At 42.1% G+C, this 17,097-nt stretch overlaps 1 protein-coding gene across 1 annotated transcript in view; it reads right to left on the bottom strand.

Moving 5' to 3' along the window:
• Window positions 1-17,097, bottom strand: part of KATNB1 (katanin regulatory subunit B1) — a 45,143-nt gene that overhangs the window by 12,806 nt on the left and 15,240 nt on the right. The window contains exons 6-14 of the mRNA XM_061548747.1: window positions 16,001-16,084; window positions 12,942-13,057; window positions 12,351-12,422; window positions 10,951-11,101; window positions 10,453-10,631; window positions 8,890-9,020; window positions 8,206-8,256; window positions 7,882-7,952; window positions 587-697 (exon numbers count right to left, since the gene is read on the bottom strand). Of these exons, the coding sequence (XP_061404731.1) occupies window positions 587-697; window positions 7,882-7,952; window positions 8,206-8,256; window positions 8,890-9,020; window positions 10,453-10,631; window positions 10,951-11,101; window positions 12,351-12,422; window positions 12,942-13,057; window positions 16,001-16,084 (966 nt within the window). The remainder of the gene's footprint in view (window positions 1-586; window positions 698-7,881; window positions 7,953-8,205; window positions 8,257-8,889; window positions 9,021-10,452; window positions 10,632-10,950; window positions 11,102-12,350; window positions 12,423-12,941; window positions 13,058-16,000; window positions 16,085-17,097) is intronic.

Raw genomic sequence — 17,097 nt, 5'->3', positions numbered from 1 at the left:
TAATGACTTAGAGGTCTCTCTTCAAAACTAAGTCATTGTGGCATTGGGTTCTCCACAATTTACCTAAAGACTACTGAAATGAAATAAGCTCCATTTATTCTAGATTTGAAGCTTTCGTGACTGCAAGGATTCATACTCTTAGGTTTTTCGGTAAAGTCACGTAGGCAAAAAATAATTAAATAATAAGATAATTGATCACGACGTTTCGGAAGCAACACAAGTCTCCGTCATCAGGTGGGACCGTCACAGCTAACTTTGATACAGTAAATTTAGCTGTGACGGTCTCACCTGATGACGGAGACTTGTGTTGCCTCCGAAACGTCGTGATTTATTATTTTATTTCTATTATTATTCCTATTATATTTATCCTTTATTTTTATTTTTACCTACGTGACTTTACCGAAAAAACCTAAGAGTATAAGCTCCATTTACAATCATCGAAGTGGAATGACTTGATGACAAAACAGCGAACATTATTATAATAATGAAGTTTAATCTCATAACACCCAGAGTGCCTCACGAATTGGATGAAACGACGCCTAAATCCTATGCTTTTGACATGCAAAAGACACAAACAACAACTTACGGGTAAGAAGTCGGCCGCCCGTAAACCCAAAGGGGCCTTCCTGCCTCCAGGTACCACAGCTGCCTCCGTCTGATTGGTTGCCGGATCCTCGCTGACCACCACCGATGGGACCTGTGTAGACGTTTTTAACGTTAAAACCGGCGACGACTCCGAGTGGAACGGCGGCTCGGAGGTCAGAACACTGAGCTAGCGCTGCTGAGATCCTGGCCTGAAACTGGGCAAGCCAACTGTGATGAAAACGGGTTTTCAAGTGTAGTACATTTTAAAAGTCTCAGCCCAGTCGATAATGATTGCAAATTCTCACAGCCAAATGAGACAAGGTGTTTTGTTTGAAACGACGTCAATAATTATCAGGACAAGGTTCAGGCGGCCAAAATAAAAATTCAAGTTTCTTAAATAGATGTCATGCCCTTACAGGATTAACCAATCAGATTTAAACTAGATATGAATCATTACAAATGAATGTATTATTAATTCTATTTTATAGATCCAATTATTAACATATGAATATACTCACCTAAATATATTAACTTATTATAGTAGGATAGCAGTCGTATGTGAACTGAAGCTTAACACTAAATATGAGACATGGTATAATAACCGATTATTGAATATATTACCAACTACTTAAATAATTCATTATTCCAAGCTGCACAATTTTTATAAACTCGATTTATTTTAATTTTCCTCTTTCTAAATGGATTTCAAAATCTCTCTTTGCCAATTAAAGTAGAGTTTTACATGAAACTTCCACACTGTCAGTCAACTATACTCTTTGTTTTTTTCCGGTAAAGTCACGTAGGTAAAAAATATCAAATAATTTAAAATGAAAACAAATAAATTAAATCACGACGTTTCGGAAGCAACACAAGCAGCCGTCATCAGGTGTAGACTGCTCCAGCAAATAGCAGGCGTTACCAAAAAGATTTCCAAAATTCTAAACAAACACAAGATCCAGGTCCGATTTTTTTTTTATCAACGTGACTTTACCGAAAAAACTAAAGAGTATGGATCCTTGCAGTCACGAAAACTTAAAATCTATAATTCTCAGTCAACTGTTGGGGCCCTCCCCCTGATAAACATGTTCTGCCTCAGGAAACACTTGGGTCAGCGAGGATTTCATGTACTTTTGCCCCTCTTTAATGCGAACACTCTTTAATCCTGTTTGACCAATCTAACACTTGTGTAGCGATTACCACACACGATCCCTGGGTCAGAGTACTCAAGAAGGCTGGAGCAAACACTCTACGCTCAGATTGGTTAGAGCACGGGCAGAAAGAGGATTGGCCGGAACATTCCAAAGGGAAAAGAGCTGGAGGGTTGGGTGAGCATCAGGTGGTACGGTTAGGCCAGGTGAGGGTAAGAGAGGATGATGATTGGTGGAGACGGAGTGCGACAAAGGGCGGAGCCAGGAAGAGGTTAAAAGAAGGAGCGGGAGGAGGCGTTCAGGGTGTTGCGGGAGACAGCGAGAAAGAAGGAGTGGACCCGTGCCGTGAAATAAAGCCCTTCCTTGTGGACAAAAGAAAAGGGCCAGTCTTCTTTCACTTGTATTAGACTTAATTAAAACCATATTTTCAATTGCACAGTGGAATTAGCATGAAAGAGCACGCTTGATTAACTAAGGAATGGATTGTCATCCTTTATCCACTGAGCAGTGTGATCACTACGAATTTGTAATTGAAACTTAATTTACTAAAAAATTATAACGTAAACATGAATCACAATACTGGTATATTGTCTAGTGCCAATAATGTTTACAATAAATTGTCAAACTGCCTCTGATAATCAATTTTGTCTAATATTACAAAGCGGTTTCACAAAAAATGTGTCGTAGCAGTCAAAACGCATTTCCATTTAAATGAAGAGGCATGATTTTCACATTCGCCGCGTTGATTTATACCACGCGCAAAAGAAAATGGTTTATTCAATTTCAGTTAAAACATTTGGCAACGTGTGGGGTGGTTCTTGGCAATTACGGAATGTAGAACTTTAAAAAATACATGGTGCCTGGCTCTGCGACTCACACCAGCCAATGTAATGGCAACAATCTGAATATAGAGATGCCTTATAAATGGGCTTGTAATAGAGATATTAAATATTTGACGAGCTGTGCCATTTCACCGGCCCAAACAGTGACGGTGGATTATAAACACTCCTATTATTGTCCGTAACATTACATATATGGATACAAATTTTAGAATACAGAATAAGAAGTAAGCCTAAAAACACATTTTTATTATCATCTTGTGCTAATCTACAAAAATAAACCAAATTGTTGTGACTTTTATCGTCTCAAATACAGAAATTTATATTGCAGTGCGTCGTCACAGCACTGTTTACTATGAGGGGTGAGTGACACTAACCCGGACTAAATGCATCACTGATGGGCAGGTACAAATGCCCTATTTGGAGGTTGATATGCATTTAACCAAACCCTTGGAATTTAAATGGTCTAAAACATATTAGATGCTATTTGTGCTTATTACAAAATGCACCGCACCTGTTGGTTGCTTATGATAAAACGTCTATTTAAAATTATTACATTTATTGCTTTAAGTTACTTCATTGTATGGCGTTTCCCAAAAATATTGACCTGGTTTCAAATTCTCTTGTTTCAACTATATATTTCCCCCAAATCTGACAAGTATGATGCAAGTTTTCTCAATGGTTTCAAATTATTTAAAGGACTTTGAAAGGTTAAGTTGACATTAGCTTTGTATGTGTCACTCTAAACAAACGATTCCATCTCAATGCAATTTGGCTAATCAGCTCCGAAGCAGTCGCACAACAAATTATTATTAGTTCGACACCATTAACCACCTTTTCCTCATTGGCCTCCTGGAATCTCACTTTGGTATCAGTGGCCCAGCCTGACAATGGATAACGTCCTGGCTTTCAGGCAGCAATTATTCAGCCAGAGTGGGGGAGTGTCTTCATCGGTGGAACTCAAGCTCTCATGCGGAGTCCCTCAAGCTTCTCTCCTCAGCCCCAGCTGTTCGTGGCCTAGACATTTCCTATATGCCACCGCATTAGGGGCTTTGATGTCAAACAGCATTCCTATGCGCATGACGGCCTACTCTTCACCGCTGTTGATTCCACCAATGCCTCTGCACTAGAGAGGCTCTTGAGTGCGCTGCCACTTTACAACTGTGGTTCTAAGCCCAGAATCTCTCCTCGAATGCTTCGAGGAGAGATTCCATCCTGCTCGGCGCCAGGTCGCGACTCACCACATCCACGCTCCCTTCTAGCATATTAATCGCTGGCTCCACCATCCATTTCTCCGGCGACATCAAATTCCTCGGCGTCACTCTTGACTCCACAATTATCCTTCGACAGCCACACCAACCACATCATCCAGACCTTGCAACCAGCAATTCAGGGCCTTAGTCACTTACGTCCACTAATCACCACTGAACTGGCAAATGTCCTCACAAGCAACATAGTCGGGTCCCGCCACGACTATTTTGACTCCGTCTGATCCTCATGAAATTATCTCAATTCCGAAGGTTGCAAAACCATCACGCATGGTGCCTGTCATCTGCAACTCCCTCCACTGGCTTCCCATTGCCAGCATGGTCAGCTACAAGATCGCCTGCTGCCTGTGCCAATGCGCCTATACTTTCGGTTGTCCACACTATCTTTCTTCGCTCTCCGGTCCCCCTGCACTACAGCTCATTGGAGAACTCTTCACAGCAGCATGACTCACAGCCTCCTCTGTATACCAAGGAACAGGAATGTCACTGCCCGGCATTGTTTCTCCATGGAAGCCCCCTCCATGGAACGGCATCCTACTGCAAATTAGCAGCAATCAACCTACATCTCCTTTCAAGAGACACATAAAGGCACCCCTATTTCGCCTGGCTTTCAAATGACACTGAGCTTGGCTCCGCGTCTCAGAGTCACGGTCACTGAAGTGAAATACTGTGCGCGTTATTAATTGCATTGTTATTTTACCTTAGAATATTAAATAAGTGTAAGTGCATAGTGAAGGAAGCATATTACTCTTATTTTCAACATTTCTGACTGAGTGCCATTGAATGAATGATCTTTAAATTTTAAGTTCCCCCACAATTACAGTGAGCTGGGCTTGGCTTTAAATTCAGACACTACATTTGAAAGATTTGTTTGAATAATTCACGATTTTCACGCTAATTTTAGTTCACTAATGGCCAGACTTTATGAAAATATATTATTGTGATTTGAAGCTTTCGTGACCGCAGCAATCGAAACGTGATATTCTATTATTTAATTTATTTTCTTTCTACGTGACTTTACCGAAAGAACCAAAGAGTATATTATTGTGCTTCCACATACACCAGTAAATGTGTGTTTAATTATTAAAATCATTTTTTATGAACATTCAATTTGTGCTTGTAAAAAGGCCATAAATAATTAACATATTTGATTACATTTCATCCCTTCTTTGAATGTAATACAAAATCAGTGTGGACTTTTTGAGAGTCTAATAACGTGTGTGTGCTAATATTTTGTAAGTGCAACAGAAAACAAATAATTTATGGTCATTAGTATTCAGTAGCAAAATGAATCACTTGCTTTAAAATATCTAACTTAAATAGTCTCTGGACTGTTTGCTGACAACCACAATATTCTAGCAAATATGGTCTAAACAAATGCTCTTAACAGGTGCCAGATTGCTTATGAGTTAAAGTGTGATTGCCGAGTCCAATCGTCACACACCGCTGACAATTAATCACTTGCAATGGGCTGTACAAATACATTTCTCAGCATACGACCTCATGCCCTGGATCTCATTTTTATGACAGGTCATAGGGGTGTAGTCATGGAGATGAAGTCAAACCGGTATAGAAATCAAAGCAGACCAGATCCAAATACAAACTATAAAGGGATTCAAGTGGAGCATGAAGCCACGTATTGCACTGACGTGATCGTGGCAGACTTGACAGCACGTGACCTGGATACGTGCTAGTTTTTTTCCTGCATGAAAATGGAGCCATAATTGACATTCACAACCTCGCGCTCAGTCCTAAACAAGTGCTCCAGCATTTTCCCATTTATAAAGATGTCTCCGGCAATCAAGAACCAATGGCTTCGTGGGCGGCTTTGATAAATTGCCGGTGGTCTGTCAATGATTTTGAGCTGCTGGCCCACAAAAAATAATACGGTGTACCCGAGGCTGAATAACAAGCCTTATCTTAAGCACACTGCGATCTCGCTTAGCTCACCAGACAGATGATATAGTTAAATGTCATTTGCCCGAGACAATGAGCCAAAGCACAAGCAAATGCCATACCATTGTGGTAATTTCAGTAAAAAATGTTAAAGTTTATTTTTTTTATGAATAATTTAGAATAATATTTGAAATAAAATTAAGTTCAAGGCTAAAATGCACGAGCTATAATGTGAAATTGCCTTTTCCACATATACAAACATAGATTCACGAGCTACATACAGCTATTCTTAGGTTTTTTCGGTTAAGTCACGTAAGTAAAACATCAAAATAAAAATTAAATAAAAAATCACGACGTTTCGGAGGCAACACAAGTCTCCGTCATCAGGTGGGACCGTCACAGCCGAATTAGCTGCATCAAGATTTAGCTGCACTTGATGCAGCTAATTCGGCTGTGACGGTCCCACCTGATGACGGAGACTTGTGTTGCCTCCGAAACGTCATGATTTTTTATTTTATTTTTATTTTGATGTTTTACCTACGTGACTTAACCGAAAAAACCTAAGAATATGAATCTTTGCAGTCACGAAAGCTTCAAATCTAGAATTAAATACATACAGCTAATTTCCAAAGGACATCCTGTATTGCATAGAAAACTTAGCAATTGTGCACAGTTTTCCAGGCAGATTTTTGCCTCGACATAGGCACGCAATAGTCTGTTCCTATACTGACAAACTAAACACAAAGAAAAAGCCTCCAAAATGGTAACTACGCACACACACGTGACACCGATCCTGCAAAGCAAGCTGTCTGTTCTCGGAAGGAGCCACAAAATGAACCAAGGTCACAGATGAGCTGGGCATGAGCCCGAGTATCACATCCACACATCCGCCCAAGCACTATAAAATCTCAGGTGAGAGACACGTGTGTTTTTTCCCCCCGAAGAGTTTCACTTTACCTCAGCTGCCACATGACAAGTAAATTAATGCACGTCTGATGCGATGTCACTAAGATATAACCTGATCAGTCACACATATTAAGCGCTTAGGTATTTTGTGTACGCCAGTCCGTTGGGGAAATGCGTATCATGATGATGTACAATTTAATACGTTTACATTTTGTCATACGCCTATTTTATTCCGTTGATGGTGATATAGAAATATCAAGATTATAATTAATCATTGCATAATAATACAATTTTACTCTAAAAGGAACGGCCACACATTCTAAGAAGGGCCATGCGAAAAATTAAGTATGGAGACCCAGTGAAGCTTTCTGGCATAAAACAAAATGAAGATAATGGGGCTAACACCCTGTCAGAACCTTAATCTGGCACCGCTGAGATGCTGGGTATGAATTTGGGTAACTGCCAGTGGTTAAACTAGGTTTTTAAGTGAAGTGGGGTTCATGATTTCATAGACTTGCTATGCCTGGCTACACATTAAAAAAACACAAAATATGTTTTATTTTATTGGCATGCAATAAACACATCTATAATAGGGCAAGTGGCAAGAACTGCCAATCGATTATAAGAAGCCTATATATTTATTTATATTATTTTGAATTACGCTTTCTTCCCACTTATTGAATTTACTGCAAAGTAGTTCTGTGATGTTATCTTCTTGGGTAGTTCTTTGGCACAGGGTGATGCAATGCTTGCTGCCAAGGTTGTTCAAGGAAATTCCAAGGCACAATTGAAACATACAGGAACAGACTGCATGTTTATTGAAACATTAAGTTGGCAGATGGTTGAAGCCTAAAATAAGAAACGATCTTGGAAGATGCCACTATTGTAACTTTTGCAATTAGACATTATCACCATGAAACTGATTAACATATGGCTGTAACAGCTGGAACAAGCAGCAGTTGTTGGCACAATGGTATAAGTTAGAATTGAAAGTCATACGGACCTTTCGTAACAACATCAAGGAATATCAATAACAATGTTCAATGACGACTCCAGAGCAATACCAAATGTGTATGAGCATGACAGAAGTGAAACCATTAACTATCTAGACACGTACACATGCTCACGTTCTATTCAAGCTGTCTTGCAACAGCCAATTATACCATTCGGCGGTTGATAACGGTTAGTTACAAAATTAGAAAATCTACTTCAGCAAGGGTTGCCCCGTGTGACAAGTACCTGTCTCTTGGCTTTGGTCAGTGGTCGGTCATTATGAACAACAGCTAGAACGTTCTTCCCGAGAAGTCCATCTGCAAGTGGACGCAACACACCCACCACAGCCAATGTGATTAAACAATCAACCGAAAAAATAGAGAGTTAAGATTATATCTTAAACGCAAGCATCGATCTTTGCTGACCGAAACATGACAGCGGGTTACTGCAAGCATACACGTACACAGCACCTTCAAGTGGAATGCAGATTAACTATTAGTGAGCCCATCCAAACTGGGTAAAGCATCATGTGAACTAATGTATGTCCACAAAATGGGACTGTTATAGTACCTTCCTCTGGAGGGGCAGGAAAGGGTTCGGCTTTTTTGGGAGGTGTTCGGTCTGAAAAATATGGTCATTAGGCTTTTAATTTTCTCGCAAGATCGTTTCACACATCATTATTATGAAACACTTTACTTTTAACGGTTTTTTTCCTGATGAAAATGTCATGTTCTTAACATTTTATGACTGAACTCGATCGCACAAAGATCTTGTCACTATTATACAATTTAATGAAGATATCCGACACTCCCTCAATAAATTATTATCAATATATGTACACAATGACACCACATTAGTAGCTTTTATCGTTTGCTTAAGCCCATATTTATACACAAACAAGTCTGAACAGGCACCGATTTCAACTCCACTCTCTCTTAGTGCCAAAAAGTATTCAAAACAAAAATTATCCCCAACCAGAACAAAGAACGGTGTTCTACTTCACAATTTCCACTGCCACCGATTATTCACACTGGTCACCGGCACACTCCATTGAATTGCCCTTTCTCCTCGTTAACAAATTACGTGAAGAAATCCAGCCTCCGAACAGTCATTAAATTAACGAGCAAGCAAGCTAGCAGAAAACAAACAAAACTTTCCCTTCCTTTATCTATACGGTCTAAGAGTGTGCGCGGGCCCCACTTTTGCTGAAGGTGTATAACTCCCAAAGGGCCAGTGGGTCATACCGCTACTGACCTAACATTGGGCTGGGCTGGAAGATCTTCTTGTACTCGTCAGGGTTGGTAATTTCTGCTGATGAAGATTCCTCTTCCTCTTCATCCCCGTTTGCTCCTCGCGCCTCCTGCTCTGGTTCTCTTTTCATCTCGCTGCACATTGTTTACACGCACACATACGCACAAAGACACACATTCCCCACATAGCCCGACGCAGATTCTTCGTCTGCTGTAGGCTGTGCTGTTGTGGAGCACCTATATGGGCGGCATGGCACACGAGCGGGTGGGTGACCAACTCCACGCCCGGCCACGTTTGATTCCACATTTGTGATGTTTACATACCACACCAGGTACTCATTTAAGGCTGAGTCGACCTAGGGGAGGTCCAGGACCAGTTCAAATATTCGCCACTGTTACTGGTCGTGAGCGGGAATGAAACTCAAGGCCATCAGATTCGTAGTGAAATGCCCCTAACTTACACACAGACATGCACGCTAAAAAAAACCTAATCTTTTGGTGCATCACTTCATTACCCATATCCATATTTGATTGTAGTGTGTCCCAAAGAGAAAACGAATAAATGCCCATGGATGAATTATTTTATACTGTGGTAATTAAAAAAAGCCAGCACACTTGCGTGTTTGCATTTTGTAATATTTATAATTCCGTAATATTTATTATAGTATTTCTGTGAATCCTGGGAATAAGGGAATGTGTTTATTTATTGTGAGCAGTGAAATGCAAATGCAAAGTAGACAACAATATGCATAGAATTTTTGTTGAGCACTTGCAGTGCAACCGCAAGCTCATTCAAAAGCATGCAAGTGATTAAACATTATCTACCGCCGTACAGAAGCTTGCTCTATATATATTTCACATAAAAGAACGCAAGAATTCATGAACATAAGAATCCATCCTTCATGTCACTTGAATGTCACGCTCAAACCTCCCAAGTTTACTGTGGTGCAAAACCGTGAAAGGAACTTCTTTCACACAAATTGTAAGTAATAAAGGTGTCACGTGAACAAACGTGCCAGATTTATTACTGCTTCAGTACACCGGTGATGTTGGGAGAGTAATCTCACAACATCTAAATGAGTAACAACATTTCTCTGGATATTACATCCAGCATCATCAGATTACACAACCTAACGCAAACACACAAATATGTATCAACCGTGAAATACCGAAGTATAAAACTTAATTTGTATGGTTTAATGAACAGTTTAAAAATCTACGTACATGGACTTGGCACTACTCACATCAGGCATCCATACTTTATCTCCACCATACATTAAACCATGCCATCATCTTTCAAACCTGTTTCAAGCATTAAACAAACCACTTGGTTTAATTTTGATTTCCAGAACATTGTTTCTGAATGTGTGATACACGTGCATTGCCTCATCGGAGATTTGCGAATGAAATATTATGACGTCTCAACGTGTCAGGGCTAAAAGCGACCTGCATTGAACTGTCAGGGAATCCCATGGGCCAAAACTACTATGAGACGGCTCTAACGGCAGACGTTGCACACGTCATTGAGGAGACAGGTCTGAGTGCTGCCTGCTCGCTGGCCACATACTTGGCCTGCTTGGAGCTGCTGGTGTGCGGGCGCACGTAGTTTGCTCTCGACGGCGTGGTGTTGGGCGAGAGAGGGGCAGCTGGCCTGTCCGCCGCGAGCAGGCCCAGGCCACTTTTGTTCACCTGCGCCAGGTCCACGATGTACACGGACACCGTCGATTTTTGAAACGAGGCGCCGATCTGCACGCAGCGGGAACAGGAATGCATTGGGGGGGGGGGTCCCGCTAACATATTAGAACATTTTTCGAGAAATTGGCAGCGAAAGGGAGGCATGCTCGAGGAGAGAAACAAACAAAAATATGAAAGCGGGGAGAGACAGCTGCAAAAAACAGTGGCGACGATATCCATGATAATGAACAATGATACAATAGAACATCTGTCAAGAGGTAGGCATGATGGCAGACATTTCATTCGGCACACACATATAAAGGTATTAATATGTAAAGACAGGCACGTGTACAATCGGGCATCGAGGCAGGAACTGGTTAGAAGCTCGCACCAGCTGGTTGGAGAGGATGGAAAGGTCAGCCAGCTTGCCCCAGCCCACGTGCAGCGAGTCGAAGCAGCGGAAGGGCTCCCATCCCATGACGCGCATCATGTCTTGGGAGCCGCTGAATAGGCACGAGCCGTCCGGGTTAAAGAGCACGCACCTAGGCCGAAAAGGTGATCGGAGCGCACACACGGAGACACAGGGAACCACCCGTTTATGTAGCCAAAGATCGTTTAACAACACTCATTTTCACAGGCCCCTATGAAAGTGCGACATTTTGAAACACCATGGCAAGAATGCAATGTGACCATTAAAACATGTAAGTGGGATTTGACAGGACACATAACGAAAAGGATTATAGTTGTTTGATGACTATCGATAGAATGGCAGCAAAAGGACAGAAGACACAACACATGACCACTGTGCATACAGGGTGGTACGATTGGTGAATGTAAGTGAGACAGATTGTGGTACAGCTGGGACCTGACGGATGCTGATGGGTGTGTTTATCCACTGCTTTTAGCCATCAGTAAATATACAACAGAATACATATGCAATCATCTACCCTTATTAGGAATAATAACTTTTAACCAGTTTAGGCTTGTAGTTAAGATTAAACTGCGATGCAAAATTATGCCCCCACTTAAAATTATCTTCCAGTTCAAACCTGCATTGGAGTTTAAGATTCTCCTACTTGTGTTCGAGGCTTTAAATGGGCTTCTCGCCACTCAGATCTCTAAGATCAACCGATTGCACCCTACTCAGCGTAACTGGGCTCCAGGCTTCGAACCTGGGGTGACCACCGGGTTTTTGTCTGCACGATACCCAGACTCTGGAATTCCCTCGCATTTGGGAGGTCAGGAACTCGCCGTCGATGGAGACCAATTCCCGGCTGAAGATCCCACCAGCTGTATTAACAAGGCCTCCTCTCTCTCTAGTGATCTCTCTCGTCTCTTTAGTCTTTCTCTCCCCGGTTACTTCTCGCTTATTGCCCTTCCTTTATATGCATAGCCCTCTGAGACCCATTATTTAAGGGCACCTTATAAATCTAAGTTATTATTATTGAGATCATACACTGTTGTGCGTTCCCTGTAATGGCTGTGCAAGGGGAATAGCTAGTCATGGCATTTTTTTTTTTTGCCCGTGACATTTCTAGTTGATAGGGAATTTCACCGACTGGAGAGCGGGTGTTAGCTCACATTTCAAAGTGCAATGTGCATGCACAAAAATAGAGCAAAGTCGTATTCCTCATTCCAGGTGATCCCAGGGTAGGGGTGGCCGAGGTGTGGGCATACTTTGTGCCAGTGTCCCCTGCGTTGATGCTTACTGTATGGATGGGTTGGGTGTTACTTTCTGACAGCGTTAGTGTGTGCCTGTATGGTACGGGTGGATGTTAATGGTGCGGGTACCTGACACCGCAAGCTTCCCCTTCTGAGGCGCTAACCAATTGAAATTTTTCAAGGTCCCAGAACCGCACCGTCCTGACGAACACAAACAAATTCAGCCGCTTTATTCTCCAGCAAATTCAACAAATTATTTTACACAATAGATAATACTGTACACAGACTAAACACAGCACGTAAACATTTTCAAACGATTGAATGATACAACAGCAACAGACGGTAGCAATAAAATGTTTTACGTATAAACAATGGCCGATAGCATTTCTATCCATCACATTGATAGCAAATTATTTATTTATAAAAAATTGCAAAAAATAACTGAGCTCAAAGGCTAATGCTATATTGTCTTTGGGCTATTACATGAAGATAAATGTGGACAGCAAATTTACAAAATGAAACTCCGCTTTTGCCAATAGCCCCAGTACTCCACCATTCACACGTCCTATTGAATCAGCATCACTAAAAGTTGCGCATTTTTTCACGTTCATAAACGTTCCGTTACGACGATACACTGCCAAATATTAGGAGAGAAAAAAAAACTATAAACGAGGGAAGAGTTGCCGAGCAGAGCAGCTCTGCGTGCGGTAAAAGCCCCACCTGTCGGCACTGCCCGTGACAAGCAAGAACTCGTTGGGGTGGAACTCCAGTGAGCTGACAGCAGCCATGTGATCTGTAAACTCGTACAGCAGCTTGCCAGCAGTCAGGTCCCAAAGCTGTAACACCAAACACAAAAATCTCCCTTATAGCACGGCACACGAAGGAGGTGAGTGGTCAGCACCACGCCTGGCCGCCTTTGTCTCCCCAGTGGCGATTGTCTCACTCCCGCACCAGGTACTCATTTGAGGCCGAGTCGACCCAGGGGAGACCCAGGAACGATTCAGATATGCGTCACCTGTGTTGGCCATGAGCGGGAATTGAACTCGGGTTCCCGGGTTCGTAGCGCAGTGCATGACACTACCACTCGCCACACATAAAGATAAAGATCCCCCATATAGCCTTAACAGACTGTAGGGACAAGTGCTATTAGCGAGCACCTATCAAGGCCGCAACAGTACACGAGGGGGTGGGTGGCCAGCACCACGCCCGACCGCCTTCATCTCCCTAGTGGTGATGTTTACACACCACACCAGGTACTCATTTGAGGCTGAGTCGACCTAGGGGATGCCCAGGAGTGGTTCAGATAATCGTCACTGGTGTTGGCCATGAGCGGGAATTGAACTCGGGTTCCCGGGTTCGTAGCGCGGTGCATGACACTACCACTCGCCACACATGCACACACAGACACACACCTAGACATGTTCAATCATTCATTCAGCATACCAATCAATACTGTGCACCAAATGGAGGTGACCGAATGGCTCGTGAGGATAATACTAATTAAACTGCCCACGTTCCAGTATGTGATCCAGCACCACCAAGGTCTTTGGGTTTGAGTCCATATGAAGTGAAACCAGGTTGTCAAATGTGGTGTGTTGTATGGTGTCAGAATAATCATCAATGATAGCACACACGAAAAAATCCAGTTGTGAAATGTTATACTTGCACATGTTATTTTGTCAACCCCCCCCCCCCCACTTTAAATAAATGGCTATCTTGCTTAGGTTTACAATTACCAGTTGCTCCGATGATGATGATGGAGCAGTGCATTACTAGATATGGCTGGTCCTGATTGCATGGGAACTCCCTACATCAGGTTGCAGCAATAAAGAAAAACAAATCATTATGCTTGTACATTTTCAAGGACCGTCTAGGGCAACAGTATACTCTGTAGAATATGTAAACGAATTAATTTTGAATATAACACCAACTCGTATTAAAAGCAGCTGATCATAGGACCTCAGAAGCTAAGCAGTGTCGAGCCTGGTTAGGACTTGTATGGGTAACCTCCAACGTTGCCATGTGTTAACGGCATCGGTTTTATCTTGTTACACTCTTTTCCTCCCACAAGCCAAACACTCATTCCTGGTATTAACCAAACATCCCAATGCAGTAACCTCCTGAAAGTCTTGTGATTCAGCGAGGCTGCTGAAGATTCAAAATAGCCATCATTATTATTAAATCACGATGCCCCAGAGAACTATTACTGTAAACGCTGGGAGAGCAAAAAGGGCGAAAAATGAATCCTTCCCAAGCATATCTATCACTTCCAATAAACCCATTATTTGGGTGAAATAAAAACACCCTTACATAACGATTTTTAAAAAAATCCATAAATACTGCCGTGTGCTGCCGAGTGTTATGCTTTATGTTACGTCTCCTTTCCACAAGGGTCATTTTCACGTACAGTATGGAAATTCAGATCCGAGGAGACCCAGCATCATTAAATTTTCATACACGCACGCTTTCCTCGCTCCGAGTTGCTTTTCAAAGCTTGCAACATTTATAGCACAAATGCAGATGTGCCCTCGTGACACATTAACTATTCATGGTTGGGATCATACCTCCACAATAGAAGAATGAGGGGGGGGGGGGGTGCAGTAAATACACGTGGGACTGAAATGGGAGGTAAACTGCTCAATGCGCACTTGGGTGGACAATTGAAAAAACAATTTCGTTGCAAAAAAATGTGTGACCTTCGCAATAATGAAGTGTCTAGGACTGTGTATTAAATATATATTTTACAGTTGCAATTTGTGAGGAATGTATTTAATTTTTTCCCCTTCATTTTAAAATCCACCTGACGGCATGGCTAATGCGTGCGGCAGCCATAAATACAATTTAACCATCCACCAGTTTTTACCAGTCGAATTTCAATCATTAAAATTACCTAGACTAATTAAAACTTAAAAGGAAATGTTATGAATCCTACTGCGTATATCGCAGTCGTGTTCAGGTAAGCGACGTTCATCTGTAGAGAAAGTCACAAATGTATGGCACTGACCTTGGCCTATTGGGCCACCTATAATTAGTACTGCTCAGGATTAAGTAATAATTCATTATGTATATAATACATGACAATATTGCATTCAGAAATTGGCACAATTTAAACATCACATTAACCCAAGTAATAATGTGAATATGAACAGTGTAGGTCATTGCATAATACATTTATCATAATGCTCTATTGAGGACACGGATTTTGAAGTCCAGTCGAGCACACGATGTGAAGCAATGGTACCACCATCTGTCGTCTCGCCAGTAATGATGTTGCCTCATTATACCAGGTACCCTTTCCTGACTAGGAAGACCAATTGTGGTGTGGCCACATATCGAAACTAGGTCGTGTGGGCCATTGAGTAGTATGCCAATAATCAAGCCATCATTTCTGAACATAAAAAAATTGATCCTCATATAGCCTTTCACAGACTTTGGGCAAAGTTCTGATGGAATCACCAAGCCTGAATGGCACACAAGGGGGGGGGGTGGTATGGCGAGCACCACACTTGACCACATTTATCTCCCCAGTGATGATGTTTACACATGGCACAAGCAACCGATTTGAGGCTGAGTTGACAATAACATGAGCTGTGACCATGTCGCCAGGTTTGTAGCAGCCCACCCACTTCCATAAAATACACAAATAACTGCACGCATCCTACTTACACTACGCACCAAAGCAGGACATTCTTAAACAGTAGAATTCAAACCGAAAAGAGGGAGCAAGACTCTTAGGCACTAGCACTCTTGATTCCAGCGACTGTGCGAGCTGCTGGTACCTTGGCTGTCCCATCCTCGCCAGCAGATGCGATCCAGCGCCCGTCAGGGCTAAACCGCAAGCAGTTGACACAGTCTGTGTGGCCCTGTGGCATGGTGGCCAGGGAGGGGGGAGAGAGGAGACGAGGCAATGTCAACGAGACAGTTCGGCTCGTACAGAGGACACTGCTGCCACCTTCTGGACGACGGAGCGACGAGCGGGCATCAGTTTTCTAGAAATATTGCACAAGAAAACCTCGGATTAAAATCTCAAATTCATTAACTAAGTGCACTGCCTCAAACTCACAAAATGTTCTTTATGCTCCTTTACTCCCCCCCCCCACCCACACTCTGCCCATTTCACTTACACAACTGCAGCCTAATGTGAAGAGCACTGTGATATCTCAGCTGTGACCTTAATGTAATTTTTAAAAAAACATGGTGGAGAAAAAAAACATGTTACCATATTTAAATAATAAAAGCTAAATGACCATGATGGAGCATTTGACACTACCACTTCTGCATGTCAGGGTCCACCATGATTCTCCAAGGGTGCACCCCTTTGGGATTAATAAAAAAAAAATAATCATAAGAATAATAATGAAACTCAGCCATGCGATACGAACTTCAAACTCTGTGCTGGTAGCAATGGCAGAGGACAGAGTGCCTCTGTTGGGGCCACAATATGGATGCGGGACATTTCCTTTGGAGTTACCCATTGTGTGTAGCGGTGATGCAAGGATTTGAAACCCCCCACTGATTATTTGATGTGGGTCCATGGTCTACTGCTAAGTTGGCAGCCGTATAAGCCAACCTCCTCTCTGATGCAGTGCATCCACAGGTGATTTGGCACACGCCGTCCCAAATCCTGACTTCAAGTCACGCTTTTTGTGACTTTGATAATGATTTGATGTGGGAAGTGCACCGTTACCGCTCGAATCTTGTACAAAATGTAAAAAATGCTTTTTTCTGTGTAGTCAAACACTGTTGCTTTTCAGATAGGCCAACCAATGGGAAAATTACAGTGATCAGAAAGTAAGATATGGAATGGGTATAGCTTTCACAAGATTTACCCAAAAAGTGGAAAGTTTGTTATGTATTTACATATAATTCATTATTT

Source organism: Lethenteron reissneri, chromosome 9 (assembly GCF_015708825.2).
Source record: "Lethenteron reissneri isolate LAM-NWPU_2019-01 chromosome 9, ASM1570882v1, whole genome shotgun sequence".
In the NCBI taxonomy this organism is placed as follows: domain Eukaryota; kingdom Metazoa; phylum Chordata; class Hyperoartia; order Petromyzontiformes; family Petromyzontidae; genus Lethenteron; species Lethenteron reissneri.
This window is presented reverse-complemented; position numbering and strand designations above follow the sequence as displayed.